Source organism: Heteronotia binoei, chromosome 14, assembly GCF_032191835.1.
Source record: "Heteronotia binoei isolate CCM8104 ecotype False Entrance Well chromosome 14, APGP_CSIRO_Hbin_v1, whole genome shotgun sequence".
Taxonomy (NCBI): domain Eukaryota; kingdom Metazoa; phylum Chordata; class Lepidosauria; order Squamata; family Gekkonidae; genus Heteronotia; species Heteronotia binoei.
The window spans coordinates 64,092,250-64,113,754 of NC_083236.1; the positions used below are offsets into that span (position 1 = coordinate 64,092,250).

Below are 21,505 nucleotides of genomic sequence, written 5' to 3' on the forward strand. Positions count from 1 at the left end.
GAGTGACAGATAACGGCTGGAGAGTCAACCGTCCGCAACTGTCAGAGGGAGACAGTTGAAGTGGGCAGTATATGGTCAGCAGGAGAGCTGAAGAGAGAGCTGATACAGAGAGCGGTGAAGAGACTTCTGGTGAAGTGAAGCTCGCTGTTAGCTCTGTGGAGACAGCCAGGTGGCTGAGAGTGACAATCAAGTGTCACAGTGAAAGACCTGAGTGGTCACAGAAATATTTACACTACTCTTAAGAACTAACAAGGTTGCTGAGGGAGAGATGTGGGTCTGAGGGAGTCAGGAGGGCTTGGAGCAGACACACCAGTCGACTCAAGAGACCAGACACATAAAGCCCAAGAGGCCAACCTAATTAGAGTTTGGAGAGTGAAAAATATAAGAACTGTCGACCCTGAGATACCTCAGTGAACCTCTGTATTGTAAAGCCTGAACTGTTTAGCAACTGTTATTCATCCAAGATACAAAACAGCCTATGTAAATACATCCCGTTCCCCCCAGCTGAAGGCTGTGTGTAAATAAAAATCTGTGGTTAACTGTTAAGTTCTCTGGTGCCTGAGTATTTGGAATCAGCAGCAAATCAGCAGTGGTCCCCTACATACATAGTTATCCTACTATCTGAAAATAAAAGAGAACCCCGAAGAGACTAGAAATCCTTATTATACCCACCCCCTTTACTCAGTCTCTTTCTCTCTCTTTCTCAGCTTGACTTCACGAACGAAGATTTAAGAAAGGTGCAGTAGTCCACGTCTGCTGCAGGCTCGCTGGTGGCTGACAAGACCAATGCGGGACAGGCAGGTCCGGCCACAGTGGCTGCAGGGAAAAGTCTGATTTGGGGTTGGTGCTGTAGCAGTGCGATTCTTCCTCAATCTCCTTTTGTCCTCAAGACCCGCTATGCGTGCGTTCTCAAAGGAAGAGACAGCCTGGTGGATGGTGTGCCTCCATGCTTTGCGATCTGAGGCTAGGTCAGACCACTGGTGATGATTTACTCAGTAGCCGTGAGGTAAAACCAGAAGGAAGAAATAAAGTCGGCAGGAGGGGCTGGGGTCGCCATGTCGCCTTAAGTGGTGCAGGGCGGTCATACCTACCTCACAGGGTGTCTGTTGTGTGTGGGGGGGGGCAGGGGGAAGGTAAAGGAGACTGTGACTGCTCTGAGACTCTGAGATTCAGAGTATAGGGCAGGATATAAATCCAATTTCTTCTTCTTCTTCCCAAGAACACCTTGTTGCCTGAATTAACAATGCAACCCTATGTAAAATGAGGTCAGTAGGCATAGAAGGGCACCACTCTGCAGCAGATTGCAATGCAAAGGGACTCTTGGTATGATCCAGTAGATCTCTTCTTACGTTCTGAGTCCCACAGCACCTAGAAAGGCCCCCAAACCTCACAAGGCAGCAACTGGAGAAAGCATACAACAGCTGTCACGCTGCACAGCATAGTCTTGGAAAGCGTGACAGAGTTTCTTGCCAGAATCAGCCGTGCCTGTTTCTCCAAGAAGACCTTTATTTTCGGCTTCCCCCCTTCCCCATTAAGGCCGCCCGTCATCTGATCCTTTCTCTCTCTCTAGCTTTGAATGGGCCTCTCTAGGAGTGCCAGATGTTGAAACAAAGGTCTAAAAATAATCTTACATCTATCTTTCCAGGGAAGTCAGGGCACAAGCTCGTGACAGCTGCAGGATCAGAGAATCTGAGCAAACTTGGAGTAAGAAAACTTCCAAGACAGATCTTGGTAAGAGACCCAAGGCTTTGGATTTTCCCTCTCTCTCTCTCTCTTCCTTTGTGTTAAGGATAATTGCATAAAGACAAGAGTGGTGTTTTCTGACTCAACCGTTTGGACTCCTCTTCTCTCTGGGGAAAAGCCGAAGCGAATTGGATCTCTTGACGTTCAGATCTGGAGTTCTAATTTCAATTGTTCATGAGGAGAAGCCGCTAGCCGTCGGAATGGGGTGCAAACAGCTTTTCTGCACCAAGACCTTTGCCGCAACAATATGCGTCTTGCTTCTATTCCCACATTTGGGCTTCCCCCAAAAACGCTGGAAACGCGGACTTCACCTGAAGCTGACAGAGAAATATGATGTAAGTATTGGGCAGATGGAAGAGGGGGGGGGGGGGTAGATTTCATAATTTATCCTGTGCTAAAGTTTCTGGGACTTTGTCTTTATAAAAGAAGATTCCTTGATTCTAAACTGCCAAATTGGGCTGGGTTTTTATCAGTCTCTTATTAGCAAAGGATGAGCCTGAATTTCATTTTTCACAGCCTGGGGCTTAATCAAGTCTTCATAGAAATCAGGTCTCACCGCTAAGACCCTCCTTATAAAATATACTTGAGGGGGCTACTGCTCAGTTCCCCCCGAAGGACTATGGACTGACTACAGCGCCCTTACACATAAGGAGACTGCTTTTGCTTTACTGTGATCAGATCTGAGTGTCAGAGGCAAAGCTCTAATCCGGGACGGGATGAGGCCCGATCCGGACAAAATGGCTGGAGGCATGTACAGAGTGCCATTTTGTGATGACGGTCCCCTCTTGAGCTTTTGAAATGGGAAGTATAAAATGGCTCAGTTTCGAAGGCATGGGATCCTGGGTGGCTGAACAGTTAAGATAGTTCTTTGTCTATCTGTCTGCCTGGTGCTTTAGCTCCTGATTCACTGTGCTGTCGGTGGGGGTTGAACTGAGTAAGAACGAGAATAGTATAATGATTACTCCTCAGGGGTGTCAAACTCCTCAGGGGTGTTAAGAGGGCCAGATCTGACAGAAATGAGACCTTGTTGGGCCGTGTTGGGTTGGACCATGCGTGTGCCTATTCAAGATTAGGTAGCAGAGATATAAACTTTTTAAAGGATACAAACATGACTAAAGATTTTTTTTTTTTTAAACATAAAATAAAACGTGCTTCACTTGCTGGTTTTAAAGGTGCTTTCTTTGTATCTCTCCCATGGGATCCAGGGAACTGAGCCAAGGAAGCTCTGGCTCTTTCCTTCCTTCCTCAGGGGACCAGGAGGGGGAGGAGCCTTAGCCAATAGAAGGAAGCAGGCTTGGCTCAGAAGCTCTGCTGTGTGATTGAGAGAGCCTGGCAAAGCAAGTTTAGATGCAGAAGGAAGCAAGAGAGAGGGAGAAGGAAGTAGACAAGAGGCAGTTGCTCGGGGGCCTGATAGGAGCCCTCCGGGGGCCTGATTTGGCCCTCGGGCCACATGTTTGATACCCCTGCTCTAGATCAAATCCAGCCTGAACACTCCCTAGAAGATAAAACAATCAAACTGGGGCTCACATTAGGAGAAGACGAGTTGCCAGAAAAGACAATAATGCTCAGAAAAGCAGAAGGCAGCGGGGAAAAAAGGAAGACTCAACAGGAGATGGTTGGACTCCACGAAGGAAGCCATGGCTCTCAATTTGCAAGACTTGAGCAAGGTAGTTAACAACGGAACGTCTGGGAGGGAATTCATTCACAGGGTCGCCACAAGTCCAAAGCAACTTGATAGCCTTTAACCCACACAGGTAGGGAAGTCTCACATTCGAATTTCGACAAACTCAGTAGGTAGCCTCCGGCAAGCTCCCGCCAACCTCAGATCTGGAACTTGAAACAGGGAATAACAGTTAGGGGGACTTACATCTCAGGGTTTTTGTAAGGATTACTGAGATACCGCATGTGACGTGCTTTGAGTCCTTTATATATACACTACCTCTTGGAATTTCTGTTTTCCCAACTTCCCTGAGGAATAATAGTCAGCCTATTTTACGAGGCTATTAAAAGAAGTCCTGCGTGAACTGAAGTGCGATCTTCGGCGGTGTAACGCCGCGACTGCTTCAGAGTCTACCGATTTAAAAGTGTTTCCTAAGATAGCTTCCCCCTGCTAGGGTTGCCAATCCCCAGGTGGGGGCAGGGGATCCCTCGGATTGGAGGCCCTCCCCCCGCTTCAGGGTCATCAAAAAGCAGGGGGAGGGGAGGGAAATGTCTGCTGAGCACTCCATTATTCCCTATGGAGACTTATTCCCATTGGAAATAATAGAGAATTGATCCACGGGTATCTGGGGCTCTGGGGGGTGGGGCTGGTGTTTGAGGTAGAAGCACCACATTTTCGGTATAGCATCCAGTTCCTTTCCCCAAAATGCTCCCCAAGTTTCAAAAAGGTTGGACCAGGGGGTCCAATTCTGTGAGCCCCCAAAGAAGGTGCCCTATCCTTCATTATTTCCTATGGAAGGAAGATATTTAAAAAGGTGTGCTGTCCCTTTAAATGTGATGGCCAAAACTCCCTTTGGAGTTCAATGATGCTTGTCATACCCTTGCTTCTGGCTTCACCCCCAAAGTCTCCTGGCTCCACCCCCAAAGTCTCCTGGCTCCACCCCCAAAGCCCCCAGATATTTCTTGAAGTGGACTTGTCAACCCTATTGGAGCTCAATCGTGCTTGTCACATCCTTGCTTCTGGCTCCACCCCCAATGTCTCCTGGCTCCACCCCCAAAGTCACCAGATATTTATTGAATTGGACTTGGCAACCCTACCCCCTGCTTTTCCTAGTTCCTCCTGCATTCTGGCTCTTGGAGGTCTTTCTGTACAGGTGCTGATTAAGAGAGCCTGTTCAAACCTGATTCCCTCCTTCTGTGATGCCTTCAGGCTGTTTGAGCAGAGAAGGGGGGAGGGGGGCATGCTGAGCTAGCAAGGCTCCGTTTCTTCGGTACTTCTGTCATCCCTCTGGTGCTTAAGAACAGGAGTTCCCAACCCCCAGGCCACGGACCAGTACTGGTCCGTGGCCTGTTAGCAACTGGGCCGTGAGCTGTATAATTATTTCATTATATATTACAACGGAGTAATAAATAATAAGATGACATTGGACGTATATCCCACCTTCCACTCCAAATTTCAGAGTCTCAGAGCGGCTCGCAGTCTCCTTTCCCTTCCTCCCCCACAACAGACACCCTGTGAGGTGGGTGGGGCTGAGAGAGCTCAGATAGAAGCTGCCCTTTCAAGGACCGCTCCTGCAAGAGCTCTGGCTGACCCAAGGCCATTCCAGCAGCTGCAAGTGGAGGAGTGGGGAATGAAACCCGGTTCTCCCAGATAAGAGACCGCACACCATACTGATAGAAATAAAGTGCACAATTGGATCATCCTGAAACCCTACCCACCCCGGTTCTTGGAAAAATTGTCTTCCACAAAAGCGGTCCCTGATGCCAAAAAGGATGGGGACTGCTGCTTTAGAGACGGGATGGGATGTCCAATGGGCCCAGAGATCCTCCTTCCAATCCCTTATCTCCTGCACTTCGTTTCAGCGTCAGGATTCCAGCTGTCCTCACGGGAACTACAATACAAATTCAACCCTTTTTGTTGGCGAAGAAGAATAACTAGAGTTTAGAGCAGGGGGGGGGTTGTTATGAGGGCCGGATCAGACATAAATAAGACCTTGTCAGGACGGTCCATATTGTGCCAGGCTACATGTGTATCTATTTAAGATGATGTAGCAGAGATATAAACTTTATAAAGGACACAGACAAATATAATTAAAGATTTATTTTAAAAAAACAACAACTTAAAACATGGTTAAAACATTAGCACTTGTTGGTCTTCAAGGTGCTGTCTTTGTATTTCTCCCATGGGATCCAGGGAACTGGGCAAAGGAAGCTCTGGCTCTTTCCTTCCTTCCTCAGGGGACCAGGAGGGGGAGGAGCCTTAGCCAATAGAAGGAAGCAGGCTTGGCTCAGTAGCTCTGCTGTGTGAGTAAGAGAGCCTGGCAAAGCAAGCTTTGCTTCCCCCCTTCCTCCCCAAGGGAGGAGCCTCAGCCAATAGAAGGAAGCAGACTTGGCTCAGTAGCTCTGCTGTGTGATTGAGAGAGCCTGGCAAAGCAAGCTTTGCTTCCCCCCCTTCCTCCCCAAGGGAGGAGCCTCAGCCAATAGAAGGAAGCAGGCTTGGAGTAGCTCTGCTGTGTGATTGAGAGAGCCTAGCAAAGTAAGCTTTGCTTCCCCCCCTTCCTCTCCAAGGGAGGAGCCTCAGCCAATAGGAGGAAGCAGACTTGGCTCAGTAGCTCTGCTGTGTGATTGAGAGAGCCTGGCAAAGCAAGCTTTGCTTCCCCCCTTCCTCCCCAAGGGAGGAGCCTCAGCCAATAGAAGGAAGCAGGCTTGGAATAGCTCTACTGTGTGATTGAGAGAGCCTGGCAAAGTAAGCTTTGATCCCCCCATTCCTCCCCAAGGGAGGAGCCTCAGCCAATGGAGGAAATAGAGGCTTTGCTCTGTAGCTCCTGTGCGATTGAGGAAGCCTGGCAAAGATAGCTGTGATGCAGAAGGAAGCAAGAGAGAAGGAGAAGGAAGCAGATGGCAGCCAGTTGCTTAGGGGCCTGATAGGACCCCTCCGGGGGCCTGATTCAGCGCCCAGGCTGCATGTTCAACACCCTTGGTTTAGAGCTTTCTAAACCTCTCTTTGCCAAAGGGGCACTCTTTGCAGAGACTTGCTGAAGAGGGGGTTACTTTTAGAGGAAGAAAGAGCAAGAATTACACACTGCCAGATAGATCCAGGCGGGCAGCTGTGTTGGCCTGAAGCAATGGAACAGAGTTGGAATCCAGTAACACCTTTAAGACCAACCAAGTTATGTTCACAATGTGAGCTTACATTGTGAATAAAACTCTTGTTGGTCTTAAAGGTGCTACCGGACTCCAACGTTACACTCCCAGATGAGGCAGTTTGCGATCTCTGCAAAATTCAGCCACGCCTCCTGGTTGGAAGCAAGCAAGTACGGAGCAGTGACGGATACAGCCAGGAGTCAAGCACACCCAACGCAGGAATGCCGTCAGAATCACCTTCTCTGGCAGAAGTGGATGAAAAAGGGGCATACAGAGATACAACGGGCAGGGTCCTTAGAGGGTGTGCTAGTTCTGCATTATGAATGAATAGAGTGAGGTATATGAAAACCTCTCACCCAGCAAAAGACCAGGGCAGTAAATCTTGCAGCGACACAATGGTCAACTTCTTGGAGTGTGTGTGTGTGCGTAAATCTATTCAATTGCAGAATGATTGAATGATCCAATCCTGACCACTGCAAAGATGCAATAAAACCGGACTGGAAGATGGCCAGGCCAGTAAATCATGCAGAGATGCAGTGGGCATCCTCTTTTAAGGACTCACGAGAGCCTTTTTTTTATTGCAAAATGGTAGCAGTTTTTTCCTGGCCCATCACACCAATAATTGCGCTCGAGAAATCAAGTGCCATGCATGCAGACTAGGCACAGAGATCTCCATGGGTTCAGCCAGGGTTTCGAACCCCCTCTTTCCAGCAGAGATGAACTGGCCAGCTGCCCCCACCAAGCCTCAAGTAAGCTTTACAAAGAATCTCCACTCCAAACACTACCGGCTGTTCTCAGCTAAGAAAGAGGGGAAAGAGCAGGTGTGTGCTAAATTCTTGTTCTTTAAGGGGCCTCTCTGGGTGAAAGCCATTCTCTTGTGTATAAGGAGGAGGGGTTCACTTACAGGAACCAAGAGGGATTTGGCAGGGTTCAGTTCCCAGGAGAGGAAACTGATTAAGAAAGCAGGTGGAAGTCGAAAGGGCCAGGAGTATTATCTGAGGCTGCGAATGCGAGGCCCTTTTATCGCTGTTTCCTTGAAAGCGCCTTTCCCGCTATTGTTCTCAAGAACCGTCTAGGATTACGAGCGCAGAAAGGGCAAGAGAGATTTCTTTCCTTTGAATTCTCCTAAGCCTGTAACTGGGAAAGGGCCAGTTGGTCAATCTATTTATTGAATAACCTCTAGTAATTCGGAACATCTCCAGGGAGGAAAAATGCATACGTCGTTCAGTTAGCAAAATTTAACGTATACAAAATATAAACCCAAGGCTTAAAAAAAGGAAAAAGCAGAAATACACAGGAATGCAGTTCCAGCTTGCTTGGCATAAGGGGGTGTGACTTAATATGCAAATGAGTTCCTGCTGGGCTTTTATTTTTTACCCAAAAAAATCCCCGTACATACCCTCGGTTTAGTTTACATGAGATTGCTCTTTCTGAGCAGAAAAAGGGGAACAAGAAGGTAATGGGGGGGGGGGAGTGAATTACAATGCATTGCTAGTTAGTTTAATAGCCCATTAGCATATGAGATTTGAGAACCCAGTAGGGTTGCCATCTTCCAGGTGGTGCCTGGAGATCTCCTGGGATTATAACTGATCTCCAGGCAATAGCAATTAGTTCACCTGGAGAAAACGGCTGCTTTGGCGGGTGGGCTCTCTGGCATTTATACCTCATTGAAGTCCTTCCCCAAAACCTTCCCCCCAAAAGGCTCCACTCCCAATCTCTACAAGCTGCCAACTCTAATATTGCCAACTTTGGGTTGGGACATTCCTGGAGATTTTGGAGGTGGACCCTGAGGGGGTGGGGTGGGGAGGGGAGAAATCCCAATGGGGTATAATGCCGTAGGGTCTGCATTTCAAAAGCAATCATTTTCTCCAGGGGAACTGATCCAGAAGTTATTCCAGGAGATCTGCAAACCCCACCTGGAGGCTGGTAACCATAGGTGTGTACCCAACTCTGCCCCTGGGTGTTTGGCACTGTTTTGCTTTGAGTATTCAGCCAGGTCAAGAAAAGACACAGGCAGAGTGCTGGTAGTACCATTTGCTCTGAAGCCAGTGTGATAGAACAGATAAATGATTGGACTTTGATATATGAGACCTGGGCTAAATATGTGGAGTATAACATATCACTGACCAATAGATTTGAGGGTTGCCAAGTCCAATTCAAGAAATATCTGGGGCTTTGGGGGTGGAGCCAGGAGACTTTGGGGGTGGAGCCAGGAGACATTGGGGGCGGAGCCAGGAACAAGGGTGTGACAAGCATAATTGAACTCCAAAGGGAGTTCTGGCCATCACTTTTAAAGGGACAGCACACCTTTTTAAATGTCTTCCTTCCATAGGAAATAATGAAGGATAGGGGCACCTTCTTTTGGGGCTCATAGAATTGGACTTCCTGGTCCAATCGTTTTGAAACTTGGGAGGTACTTTGGGGAGAGGCACTAGATATTATAATGAAAATTTAGTGCTTCTATCTCAAAAAACAGCTCCCCCAGAGCCCCCGAAAACCTCCAGATCAATTCCCCATTATACTCTATGAGAATTGATCTCAACATAGGGAATAATGAAGTGCTCAGCAGATGTTTCCCTCCCCACCCCCCTTTCTGGCAACTCTGAAGTGAGGGATTGGCCTCTCTACTCATGAGTTGCTGCCAACTTCTTCAAAGTAACACAGACACCGCATCCCAAGAGGAAGCCTTTAAATCGGAGACTGAAGCCTCCGGAGGTGGAAAGGCACATGGTCCTCTGGGGGCGGGGCTTCCCCCTTCCGGCCAGCTGACTGGGGGCAGGAAGGAGCCTGGGAAAGTGGAAGAACCCCCGCTGGGACCTGGGGATTGGCAAGCCTACTGCACCCCCAAATCTCCAGGTATTTCCAAACTGGGAATTGGCATCCCCATTAGCCAGCATCAGGGCTTTTTTTTTTGTAGCAGGGACTCCTTTGCATATTAGGCCACACCTCCATGATGCAACCAATCCTCCAAGGGCTCTTCGTACAGGGCCTACTGTGAACTCTTGGAGGATTGGTTACATCAGGGGTGTGTGGCCTAATATGTAAAGGCGTCCCTGCTACAAAAAAAGCCCTGACCAGCATCGTTTCTCCAAAATTAACACAGATATGTGCACTGGGATGGCACAATGAAAGCCATGTTAGCATTCTGATGAGACAACCAAGAAGGGCAGAAATGCCCATTCCTTCAAGGTATGTTCTTTCCAAAAGATTGTTCGTTTGGATAAATTGTAATCCAGGTGCTACTAAGCTGCCAAACGGTAGCAGTTGTTTATTGGCTCATCACACCCGTAACTGTGCGCGGAAAGTCAAGTGAGGTTTATGCAAGCCCAGGCACAGAGACCTCTGTGTGTTCAGCCACGGTTGGATTCTAGGGTTGCCAAGTCCAATTCAAGAGATATCTGGGCACTTTGGGGGTGGAGCCAGGAGACATTAGGGGTGGAGCCAAGATCAAGGCTGTGACAAGCATAATTGAACTCCGAAGGGAGTTCTGGCCATCACATTTAAAGGGACGGCACACCTTTTCAATTCCTTCCTTCCATAGGAAATAATGAAGGATAGGGGCACCTTCTTTTGGGGCTCATAGAATTGGACCCCCCCTGGTCCAATCTTTTTGAAACTTTGGGGGTATTTTGGGGAGTGGCACGAGATGCTATACTGAAATTTTGGTGCCTCTACCCCAAAAAACAGCCCTCCCAGAGCCCCAGATACCCGCGGATCAATTCTCCATGATTCTCTATGGGAATAAATCTCCATAGGGAATAATAGAGTTCCCAGCAGACATTTCCCTCCCCTCCCCCCACTTTCTGACGACCCTGAAGTGGGGGGTGGGCCTCCAAACTGGGGGATCCCCTGCCCCCACCTGGAGATTGGCAACCCTATTGGATTCCCCTCTTTCCGGCAGAGATGAATTACCTGGCTGCAGTCCTTGTCTGGTCTTGTCTGTTGCAGAAAAATGAAGGAGGAAATCTTGTGGCACCTTCAAGGCAAATAAATCCATTGAAGCAGTTTTAAGTGGGTTACTGTGTCGGTCTGTAGTAGAACTGTTAGAGATAGCTTTCTCCGAAGACTGGTGCCTGAGATGTTGCTTATTTTGAAGTGCTCGTCAAAGCAGAAGTGAAATGAGGGTTCAAGTATGACCTTACAGCTTCAAGAGAGAATTGGATAAGCATATGGAGCAGAGGTCCATCAGTGGCTATTAGCCACAGCGTATTGTTGGAACTTTCTGGGGCAAGTGATGCTCCGTATTCTTGTGCTTAGGGAGGGACACAGTGGGAGGGCTTCTAGTCCCACTGGTGGACCTCCTGATGGGACTTGGTTTTTTTGGCCCCTGTGTAACATAGAGTGTTGGACTGGATGGGCCATTGGCCTGATCCACCATGGCTTTTCTTATGTTCTTCTGTGACACAGAGTGTTGGATTGGATGGGCCATTGGCCTGATCCAACAAGGCTTCTCTTATGTTCTTCTGTGACACAGAGTGTTGGACTGGATGGGCCACTGCATGATCGAACATGGCTTCTCTTATGTTCTTCCGTGACACAGAGTGTTGGACTGGATGGGCCATTGGCCTGATCCAACAAGGCTTCTCTTATGTTCTTCTGTGACACAGAGTGTTGGACTGGATGGGCCATTGGTAGGGTTGCCAAGTCCAATTAAAGAAAAATCTGGGGATTTTGGGGGCGGAGCCAGGAGACTTTGGAGGTGGAGCCAGGAGACATTGGGGGTGGAGCCAGGAACAAAGGTGTGACAAGCATAATTGAACTCCAAGGTAGTTCTGGCCATCACATTTAAAGGGACAGCACACCTTTTTAAATGCCTTTCTTCCATAGGAAATAATTAAGGATAGGGGCACCTTTTGGGGGGGCTCGTAGAATTGGACCCCCTGGTCCAATCATTTTGAAACTTGGGGGGTATTTTGGGGAGAAGCACTAGATGCTATACTAAAAATTTGGTGCCTCTACCTCAAAAAAGAGCCCCCCAGAGCCCCCAATACCCACGGATCAATTCCCTATTATTCCCTATGGGAATCGTTCTCCATAGGGAATAATAGAGTGCCCAGTAGACATTTCCCTCCCCCCACGCTTTCTAAAGGGGGGGAGGGCCTCCAAACCAGGGAATCCCCTGCCCCCTCCCTCTCTCTCACACACAAATACTTACTAGATCTTCTTCCTGCAGAACTTTCCTTGCTGTGAAAAAGAAAGCAAAAGAAAGGGAGGGGCCATTCTCCATGGAAACTGTTACTGACCCTTTCCAATGAAGCCCTTCCTGTTTCCTGCACAGCCTTAAAGGCACACATTTTACAAACGGATCAGTTTGCAGGTTTCTAAACCTGCAGGAGCTCTACAACTACATGATGCCTACACACATGTTCTCCCCCCCCACCAGCTTCCGGATTTTTGGAGAGCGGGGGAGGAGGCTGCAAATCAGAAGTCCCCCGCCAGGGCGGAGGGGGGGCAGGGGAAGCCTAGCCATTGGCCTGATCCAACATGGCTTCTCTTATGTTCTTATGTGACACAGAGTGTAGGACTGGATGGGCCATTGGCCTCATCCAACATGGCTTCTCTTATATTCTTATGACCTCGTTGCATACTTAACATTGCCAAGTTGTGGTGGAAATATTTCATATTTGGACATATGGACATGGACATATGAAGCTGCCTTCTACTAAATCAGACCCTCCTGGGTCCATCAAAGTCAGTATTGTCTGCTCAGACTGGCAGCGGCTCTCCAGGGTCTCAAGCTGAGGCTTTTCACAACTCTTTGCCTGGACCCTTTTTGTGGAGATGCCAGGGATTGAACCTGGGACCTCCTGCTTACCAAGCAGATGCTCTACCACTGAGCTCTGGACTCTTTTGAGAACACACACCTCTTGAAGGTGCCTCCCGATCCTGTTCCTTGGAGAAGTTGCATTGTTTGTTGAAAGACTTTGGGCATGGGTGCAACAGACGTTCTTATTTATAACTATATGCATGTTTTTTCTAAAGAGAAATGCTCTACTATTCATAGAACATTGCATTGGGTGTATAATTTGTGAAGCTGGTTTTCATGGAGGCTTCGATCCCCAGCTCCATTTTCTGTGACTCTCTGGTTGCACAACCTCCAGGCAGCGCCTGGAGTTCTCCTTGAATTACAGCTGATCTGCAGACTATAGAGATAAGCTCCCCTGATGAAAATACAATATAAATAACCGGTACCAGCGTGTGAATTGGGGGCATACAAACACCTTATTGTTCCTTTGTTCTTCATTTTGTCTTATATTTGCACTAAATCAATAGCATGCATACAATGAAAGTGTGAATATTTATTGTTCACCGGTGATTTGATTATTTTCCCCTGATGAAAACGGCCGCTTTGGAGGGTAGACTAAACCCGATCTCCACTCTCTTCAGGCTCTGCTCCTAAATCTCCAGGATTTCCCAAAGCATAGGTGGTAACTCCAAGAATGAGATTTGAGTCCAAAAACACCTTAGGTACTGGCAAAGCTTTCTAAGGAGGAAGCATTCAGGAGTCAAAGCTCCCATCGTATGATAGCTGTCAGATTTATTGAAGAAGATACTTTTCTGAACTAGAGACTGGTGTGCTTCTTTAGACTCTAAAGTTTAGAGGAAAACCTTTTGTGATCTAGAGGCTGGTGTATTTCTTTAGACTCTAAAGTTTAGAGGAAAACCTTTTGTGAACTAGAGGCTCGTGTATTTCTTTAGACTCTAAAGTTTAGAGGAAAAATTTTTGTGAGCTAGAAACTGGTGTGTTTCTTTAGACTAAAGTTTAGAGGAAAACCTTTTGTGAACTAGAGACTGGTGTGTTTCTTTAGACTCTAAAGTTTAGAGGAAAACATTTTGTGAACTAGAGGCTGGTGTGTTTCTTTAGACTCTAAAGTTTAGAGGAAAACTTTTTGTGGACTAGAGACTGGTGTGTTTCTTTAGACTCTAAAGTTTAGAGGAAATTTTTTTGTGAACTAGAGGCTAGTGTGTGTCTTTAGACTCTAAAGTTTAGAGGAAAACCTTTTGTGAACTAGAGACTGGTGTGTTTCTTTAGACTCTAAAGTTTAGAGGAAAACCTTTTGTGAACTAGAGACTGGTGTGTTTCTTTAGACTCTAAAGTTTAGAGGAAATTTTTTTGTGAACTAGAGGCTAGTGTGTGTCTTTAGACTCTAAAGTTTAGAGGAAAACCTTTTGTGAACTAGAGACTGGTGTGTTTCTTTAGACTCTAAAGTTTAGAGGAAAACCTTTTGTGAACTAGAGACTGGTGTGTTTCTTTAGACTCTAAAGTTTAGAGGAAATTTTTTTGTGAACTAGAGGCTAGTGTGTGTCTTTAGACTCTAAAGTTTAGAGGAAAACCTTTTGTGAACTAGAGACTGGTGTATTTCTTTAGACTCTAAAGGAAATTTTTTTGTGAACTAGAGACTGGTGTTTCTTTAGAGTCTAAAGTTTAGAGGAAAACAGGGTACTTTATAGTGATTTGGGTTACCAGGTCGAATTCAAGAAATATCTGGGGACTTTGGGGGTGGTGCCAGGAGACATTAAGGGTGGAGCCAGGAGACTTTGGGGGTGGAGCCAGGAGCAAGGTTGTGACAAGCACAATTGAACTCCAAAGGAAGTTCTGGCCATCACATTTAAAGGGCACCTTTTAAATGCCTTCCCTCTATTGGAAATAATGAAGGATAGGAGCACTTTCTTTCAGGGCTCATAGAAATTGGCCCCCTGGTCCAATCTTTTTGAAACTTGGAGGGTGTTTTGAGGAGAGGCACTGGATTCTATGCTGCAAATGTGGTGCCTCTACCTCAAAAAACAGCCCCCCCAGATACCCCCAGATCAATTCTCCATTATACCCTGTGTGAATCAGTCTCCATAGGGAATAATGGAATGTCCAGCAGACATCCCCCCCCACACACACACACTTTCTGATGAACCTGAAGCAGGGAGAGGGCCTCCAAACTGGGGGATCCCCTGGACCCACCTGGAGATTGGCAACCCTAATAGTGGCAAGTGATTGTAATTTGTATGCATGGCAGACTCCTCCCACCTGCTGGAGCATTTTCCATGTGAGCGTGTGTGCATTCTTGCGAGAAAAAGCTTCCGTAGTGGGAGGATGACAGCTTTGCTGCCAGAGACTTGAATTCTGGACTGCACAAATATTTCTTTGCAACCGCATTTTTCCCGCCCCCTGGAACCGAACAATTTTTTTGAACTCTTTCCTGGCATTGCACATTTTTAAAGGTCCCACCGGAGAGCGACCGAAGTTTCGTTCTGTTCTTTTGATGACACAGACCTCTCGTTTATGGAATGCCACATCTACACAGCCGCAGCCATAGAACTCCAAAAAGATTGCAATGTTTAAGATACAGACAATAAATAAGAGTGTCCCAAAGCTGGGGTCCTCGGGTCGCTGACGTTGGAGAACTTCTGAACCAAAGAGTCCCCCTTTCGTGTTTGGCTTCGCGGTTGCAAATGGAAGGAAGCCCTCTCCCTGTGCCCCTTGGGTGTGGAATTCTTGACTGATGTAACTGCAAAGCTGCGTAATTAAGTTCAGTTGCAAAATGTTGCTTCTCCCAGTTTGGTTCGGCGGTTTTAAGGTTTCTTGAACATTCTTACCCAAGGGGAAGAATTATACTTGTAAATAACTGTTTTGAGCCCCTTTGCCTTTCATTTTTAAAAAAAAATTAAATGATTTGCAGTTAAGAACATAAGAACATAAAAGAAGCCATGTTGGATCAGGCCAATGGCCCATCCAGTCCAACACTCTGTATCACACAGTGGCCAAAAATTTATATATATACGCACACACACACACTGTGGCTAATAGCCACTGATGGACCTCTGCTCCATATTTTTATCTAATCCCCTCTTGAAGCTGTGCTTATAGCCACCACCACCTCCTGTGGCAGTGAATTCCACATGTTAATCACCCTTTGGGTGAAGAAGTACCTCCTTTTATCCATTCTATCCCGACTGCTCAGCAACTTCATTGAATGCACACGAGTTCTTGTATTGTGAGAAAGGGAGAAAAGTACTTCTTTCTCTGCTTTCTCCATCCCATGCATGATCTTGTAAACCTCTATCATGTCACCCCGCAGTCGACATTTCTCCAAGCTAAAGAGCCCCAAGCGTTTTAACCTTTCTTCATAGGGAAAGTGTTCGAAACCTGTAATCATTCTAGTTGCTCTTTTCCTGCACTTTCCCCAATGCTATAATATCCTTTTTGAGGTGCGGCGACCAGAACTGCACACAGTATTCCAAAGGAGACCGCACCATCGATTTATACAGGGGCATTATGATACTGGCTGATTTGTTTTCAATTCATCTTGACAATATCTTCACTCAGGAGGTGGTGATGACTGACTACCACTTTTGAAAAGGCAAACTCTGGGACAATGGGTACAGCAAAAATCATTTAAGCTGAAGCTTCTGTCTACCGGGACAGTCTAGCTTTGAAAATGAGATGCAGATCAGAAACTATAGCAGGAGCTGGCAGGACCAGCCCTGCCGCTAGGCAAAATAGGTGATCGTCTAGGGCACTGGCTTTCAAGGGGCACAAGGGTCTCAAGCTGAGGCTTTTCATGCCTACTTGCCTGGACCCTTTTTAGTTGGAGATTCCGGGGATTGAACCTGGGACCTTCTGCTTACCAAGCAGATGCTCTGCCAACTGAGCCACCGTCCCTCCCCTAACCAGCAGTGGCTCTTCAGGGTCTCAAGCTGAGGTTTTTCACGCCTACCTGCCTGGAACCATTTTAATTGGAGATGCCGGGGATTGAACCTGGGACCTTCTGCTGAGCAAACAGATGCTCTACCACTGCTTTGGAGGGTGCCAAAGTCTGTCCCCTCCCCAAACCCTACCCTGCTCAGGCTCCATTTCCCCCCAATGACCAGGTTTTCTTCCACCCAGAACTGGCCACCTAAGTCACTATAGAAACAGGACAGACTTGACTGGAAGGATTTTTCAGACATCACTGACTTTCTGTCCTATAGATAGATCCAAGAGGGCAGCCGTGTTGGTCTGAAGCAGTTGAACAAAGCAGGAGTCAAGTGTCACCTTTAAGACCAACCAAGTTTTCTTTAGAACGCAAGCTTTCGTGTGCTCTCTAAGCACACTTCATCAGACAATACCTGATCCCCTCGTCTGATGAAGTGTGCTTAGAGAGCACAAGAAAGCTTACATTCTAAATAAAACTTGGTTGGTCTTAAAGTTGCAACTTGACTCTTGTTTCCGTCCTATAGACAATGCGAATCTTCTGCATCGGTCCCTCCAGTTCTCCGCTCTGCCCCGTGTTCTGTTACTCTAACGATCTGCTCGATATCTTTCATCATGCTGGGATTTCTATTAAAGTGCCTCTGGGCAGTTTGAACGCCAGGATTATACAAGAGTCTCAAGTGCAGGAACGGTGAGGCTTGCCAACATTTGGGGAAGCAGAAAAGAATCCAGAGGACGCAGATGCCAAAAATGTAAGGCCGGAAGGAGCTTTGAAACACCCCAGAGAGCAATCGGAATCTTCGGGTTTCTCAAGGACACCAACCAGCTCTCAAAGGAAAGAAATTCTTGGTAGAACGATGCAAGTTTGAAGGAAGAGTTTCTTCATTTCTCAGGCTTGAAACAGCTCAGGGATGCCAGTTTGGTGTAGTGGTTAAGTGTGTGGACTCTTATCTGGGAGGACCGGGTTTAATTCCCCACTCCTCCACTTGCACCTGCTGGCATGGCCTTGGTTTAGCCATAGCCCTGGCAGAGGTTGTCCTTGAAAGGGCAGCTGCTTTAAGAGCTCTCTTAGCCCCACCCACCTCACAGGGTGTCTGTTGTGGGGGAGGAAGGTAAAGGAGATTGTGAGCCGCTCTGAGACTCTTCGGAGTGGAGGGCGGAATATAAATCCAATATCTTCATCTACCTCACAGGGTGTCTGTTGTGGGGGAGGAAGGGAAAGGAGTTTGTGAGCCGCTCTGAGACTCTTTGGAGTGGAGGGCGGGATATAAATCCAATATCTTCATCTACCTCACGGGGTGTCTGTTGTGGGGGAGGAAGGGAAAGGAGATTGTGAGCCGCTCTTAGACTCTTCGGAGTGGAGGGCGGGATATAAATCCAATATCTTCATCTACCTCACAGGGTGTCTGTTGTGGGAGAGGAAGGGAAAGAAGATTGTGAGCCACTCTGAGACTCTTCGGAGTGGAGGGCGGGATATAAATCCAATATCTTCATCTACCTCACAGGGTGTCTGTTGTGGGGGAGGAAGGTAAAGGAGATTGTGAGCCGCTCTGAGTCTCTTCGGAGTGGAGGGCGGGATATAAATCCAATATCTTCATCTACCTCACAGGGTGTCTGTTGTGGGGGAGGAAGGGAAAGGAGATTGTGAGCTGCTCTGAGACTCTTCGGAGTGGAGGGCGGGATATAAATCCAATATCTTCATCTACCTCACAGGGTGTCTGTTGTGGGGGAGGAAGGGAAAGGAGATTGTGAGCTGCTCTGAGACTCTTCGGAGTGGAGGGCGGGATATAAATCCAATATCTTCATCTACCTCACAGGGTGTCTGTTGTGGGGGAGGAAGGTAAAGGAGATTGTGAGCCGCTCTGAGTCTCTTCGGAGTGGAGGGCGGGATATAAATCCAATATCTTCATCTACCTCACAGGGTGTCTGTTGTGGGGGAGGAAGGTAAAGGAGATTGTGAGCCGCTCTGAGACTCTTCGGAGTGGAGGGCAGGATATAAATCCAATATCTTCATCTACCTCACAGGGTGTCTGTTGTGGGGGAGGAAGGGAAAGGAGATTGTGAGCCACTCTGAGACTCTTCGGAGTGGAGGGCGGGATATAAATCCAATGTCTTCTTCTTCTTCTTCAGTCCCCAGGTGGGAAAGAATACAGCCCGAGAGAGGTCACTATAATGGATAACACAACAAAAATGCAAGCTAGTGACCAATTTACTAAGAAGTATATAGTAACCGGTCCAATTGTACATTCAATTGTACATTCAAGTCCCAAAGTAGTGTGGTGACAAGCCAATCAATTAAGTACTTGTTTCTTTCCAGTCTTCATCAGACCTGGTCCCAGGTTGGTCACTAGCTTGTATTTTTTGTTGTGTAATCCCAGTTGGGGGCAGGGGATCCCCTGGTTTGGAGGCCCTCCCCCTGCTTCAGGGTCATCAGAAAGTGTGGGGGGGGAATGTCTGCTGGTCACTCCATTATTCCCCATGGAGACTGATTCCCATAGGGTATAATGGAGAATTGATCCATGGGTATCTGGGGTTCCGGGGGCAGGGGGCTGTTTTTTGAGCAATTTTCAGCATAGCATCCAGTGCCTCTCCTCAAGACACCCTCCAAGTTTCAAAAAGATCGGACCAGGAGGTCCGTTTCTATGAGCCCCCAAAGAAGGTGCCCCTCTCCTTCATTATTTCCAGTGGAGAGAAGGCATTTAAAAGGTGTGCTGTCCCTTTAAATAGGATGGCCAGAACTCCTCTCACTCATGCTTGTCACACCCTCGCTCCTGGCTCCACTCCCAAAGTCTCCTGGCTCCCCCTCGAAAGTCGGAAATCCACCAGGGACAGGGCCTTTTCGGTAATGGCTCCTTGCTGGTGGAACCAGCTGCCGGAAGAGGTGAGGGCCCTGCGGGACCTTGGGCAGTTCCGCAGGGCCTGTAAGACAGCCCTCTTCCAGCTGGCCTATAATTAACTGACATTGGAAACTTTATGGAAGGTTGTAGTGTAGCACTTTGGCAGATCGTTTATTCTATATGTTTTCTATTTTACTGTTTTAAATTGTTGCAAATGGATGTATTTTTAAAACCAGACTCTATGTTAGATTGTATATGTTGTGAGCCGCCCTGAGCTGCCTCGGTGGGAAGGGTGGGTAGGGTTGCCAAGTCCAATTCAAGAAATATCTGGGGACTTTGGGGTGGAGCCAGGAGACTTTGGGGCTGGAGCCAAGAGACATTAGGGGTGGAGCCAAGATCAAGGCTGTGACAAGCATAATTGAACTCCAAAGGGAGCTCTGGCCATCACATTTAAAGGGACAGCACACCTTTTCAATTCCTTCCTTCCATAGAAAATAATGAAGGATAGGGGCACCTTCTTTTGGGGCTCACAGAATTGGACCCCCTGGTCCTATCTTTTTGAAACTTGGGGAATGTTTTGGAGAGAGGCACCAGATACTGTACTGAAAATTTGGTGCCTCTACCCCCCAAAACAGCCCCCCCCAAAGCCCCAGATACCCGCGGATCAATTCTCCATGACTTTCTATGGGAATAAATCTCCATAGGGAATAACAGAGTTCCCAGCAGACACTTCCCTCCCCTCCCCCCACTTTCTGTCGACCCTGAAGCGGGGGGAGGGCCTCCAAACCGGGGGATCCCCTGCCCCCACCTGGGGACTGGCAACCCTAAGGGCGGGATATAAACTGAAATAAACTAAAGTCCCCAGATATTTCTTGAACTGGACTCGACAAACCTAGGCAGCTTTGTAAGAAACAATTCAGGGCTGGCATAAGGGTTGCCAGCCTCCAGGTGGGGCCTGGTGATCTCCCAGAATTGCAACTGATGTCCATGCGAGATCAATCACCCCTGGAGGAACTGGCAGCTTTGGACGGCACCTAAGCTGGCCGCCTAAATCACCACAGAAACAGGACAGACTTGACTGGAAGGAGACTTCAGCCATCACTGTCTTTCTGTCCTATAGATAGAGCCAAGCGGGCAGCCGTGTTGGTCTGAAGCAGTTGAACAAAGCAGGAGTCAAGCGGCACCTTTAAGACCAACCGAGTTGTATTCAGAACGCAAGCTTTCTTCGGCGTTAGATCCTGCGGAGGTCTCTGCCTTGCCAAACGCTGCTCCTCCCTGAGTCCGCCCAGCAAATTTCCCCAGCCAGAATTGGCAAAACTAGACTGACATTAGCTGGCCAAAGCGATAGATGCTGTGAGATTTCAGGTGGCTTTTTTTTAAACAATTGGCTTAGGCTTGTCAACCTCCATGTGCCAACCTCCAGGTGGTGGCTGGAAATCTCCTGCTATTGCAGCTGCTCTCCGGGTGATACGGATCAGTTCCCCTGGAGAAAATGTCTGCTTGGGGAGCTGGATTCGATGGCATTGTGCCCCACTGAAGCCTTGCCCCTCCCAAAATCCCGCCCTCTTCAAGCTCCACCCCCAAAATCTCCAGTCGTTTTCCAACCCAGAGCTGGCAACACTGTCAGCTACTGTCCAATCAACAGCCATTTCTCTGGATTGTGTCATTTCAGGCTGTGGAGATGGGCTGCACGTTGGGATGCTTCTCAGCAGGGAAAGGGGACTCCAGAGGAAGCCCTGCACCTGGAAGGGGGGAGGGGTAGGAGTCAGCAGGGCAGGCCCCAACACGAGGCAAAATAGGGGATTGCCTGGGGGGCTGGCCTTTGGAGGGTGACGAATTGGACACTGGTTGTCTAAGCATTAAGGTGGCCAGCCTCCAGGTGGGACCTGGGCACCCCCAGAATTACACCTCCTCTCCAGACGACGGAGATCAGTTCCCTGGGGAGAAAATGGATGCTTTGGAGGGTGGGGTTTGGGTTGCCAGGTCTCTGTTGGAAAATATCTGGAGACTCTGGGGGTGGATCCAGGAAAGAGTGGGGCTTGGGGGAGGGGGGCCTTTCTTCCCCCCTCCCTCCCTCCCTCCCTCCCTCCCTCCCTTCCTTCCTTCCTTCCTTCCTTCCTTCCTTCCTTCCTTCCTTCCTTCCTTCCTTCCTTCCTTCCTCCCTCCCTCCCTCCCTCTCTCCCTTCCTTTCTTCTTCCTCCCTTCCTTTCTTCTTCCTCCCTTCCTTCCTCCCTCCCTCCCTTCCTTCCTCTCTTCCTCCCTCCCTCCCTTCCTTCCTTCCTTCCTTCCTTCCTCTCTCCCTTCCTTCCTTTCTCCCTTCCTTCCTTCCTCCCTTTCTTTCTTTCTTTCTTTCTTTCTTTCTTTCTTTCTTTCTTCCTCCCTCCCTTTCTTCCTTCCTCTCTCCCTTCCTTCCTTCCTCCTCCTCCCTCCCTCCCTC

At 48.1% G+C, this 21,505-nt stretch overlaps 1 protein-coding gene across 1 annotated transcript in view; it reads left to right on the forward strand.

The window, feature by feature from the left end:
• Positions 1–1,560: 1,560 nt before the first annotated feature.
• Positions 1,561–21,505, forward strand: part of WFDC1 (WAP four-disulfide core domain 1) — a 29,759-nt gene continuing 9,814 nt past the window's right edge. Inside the window, exon 1 of the mRNA XM_060253853.1 lies at positions 1,561–2,078. Within this exon, the coding sequence (XP_060109836.1) occupies positions 1,944–2,078 (135 nt within the window). The 5' untranslated portion in view covers positions 1,561–1,943. The remainder of the gene's footprint in view (positions 2,079–21,505) is intronic.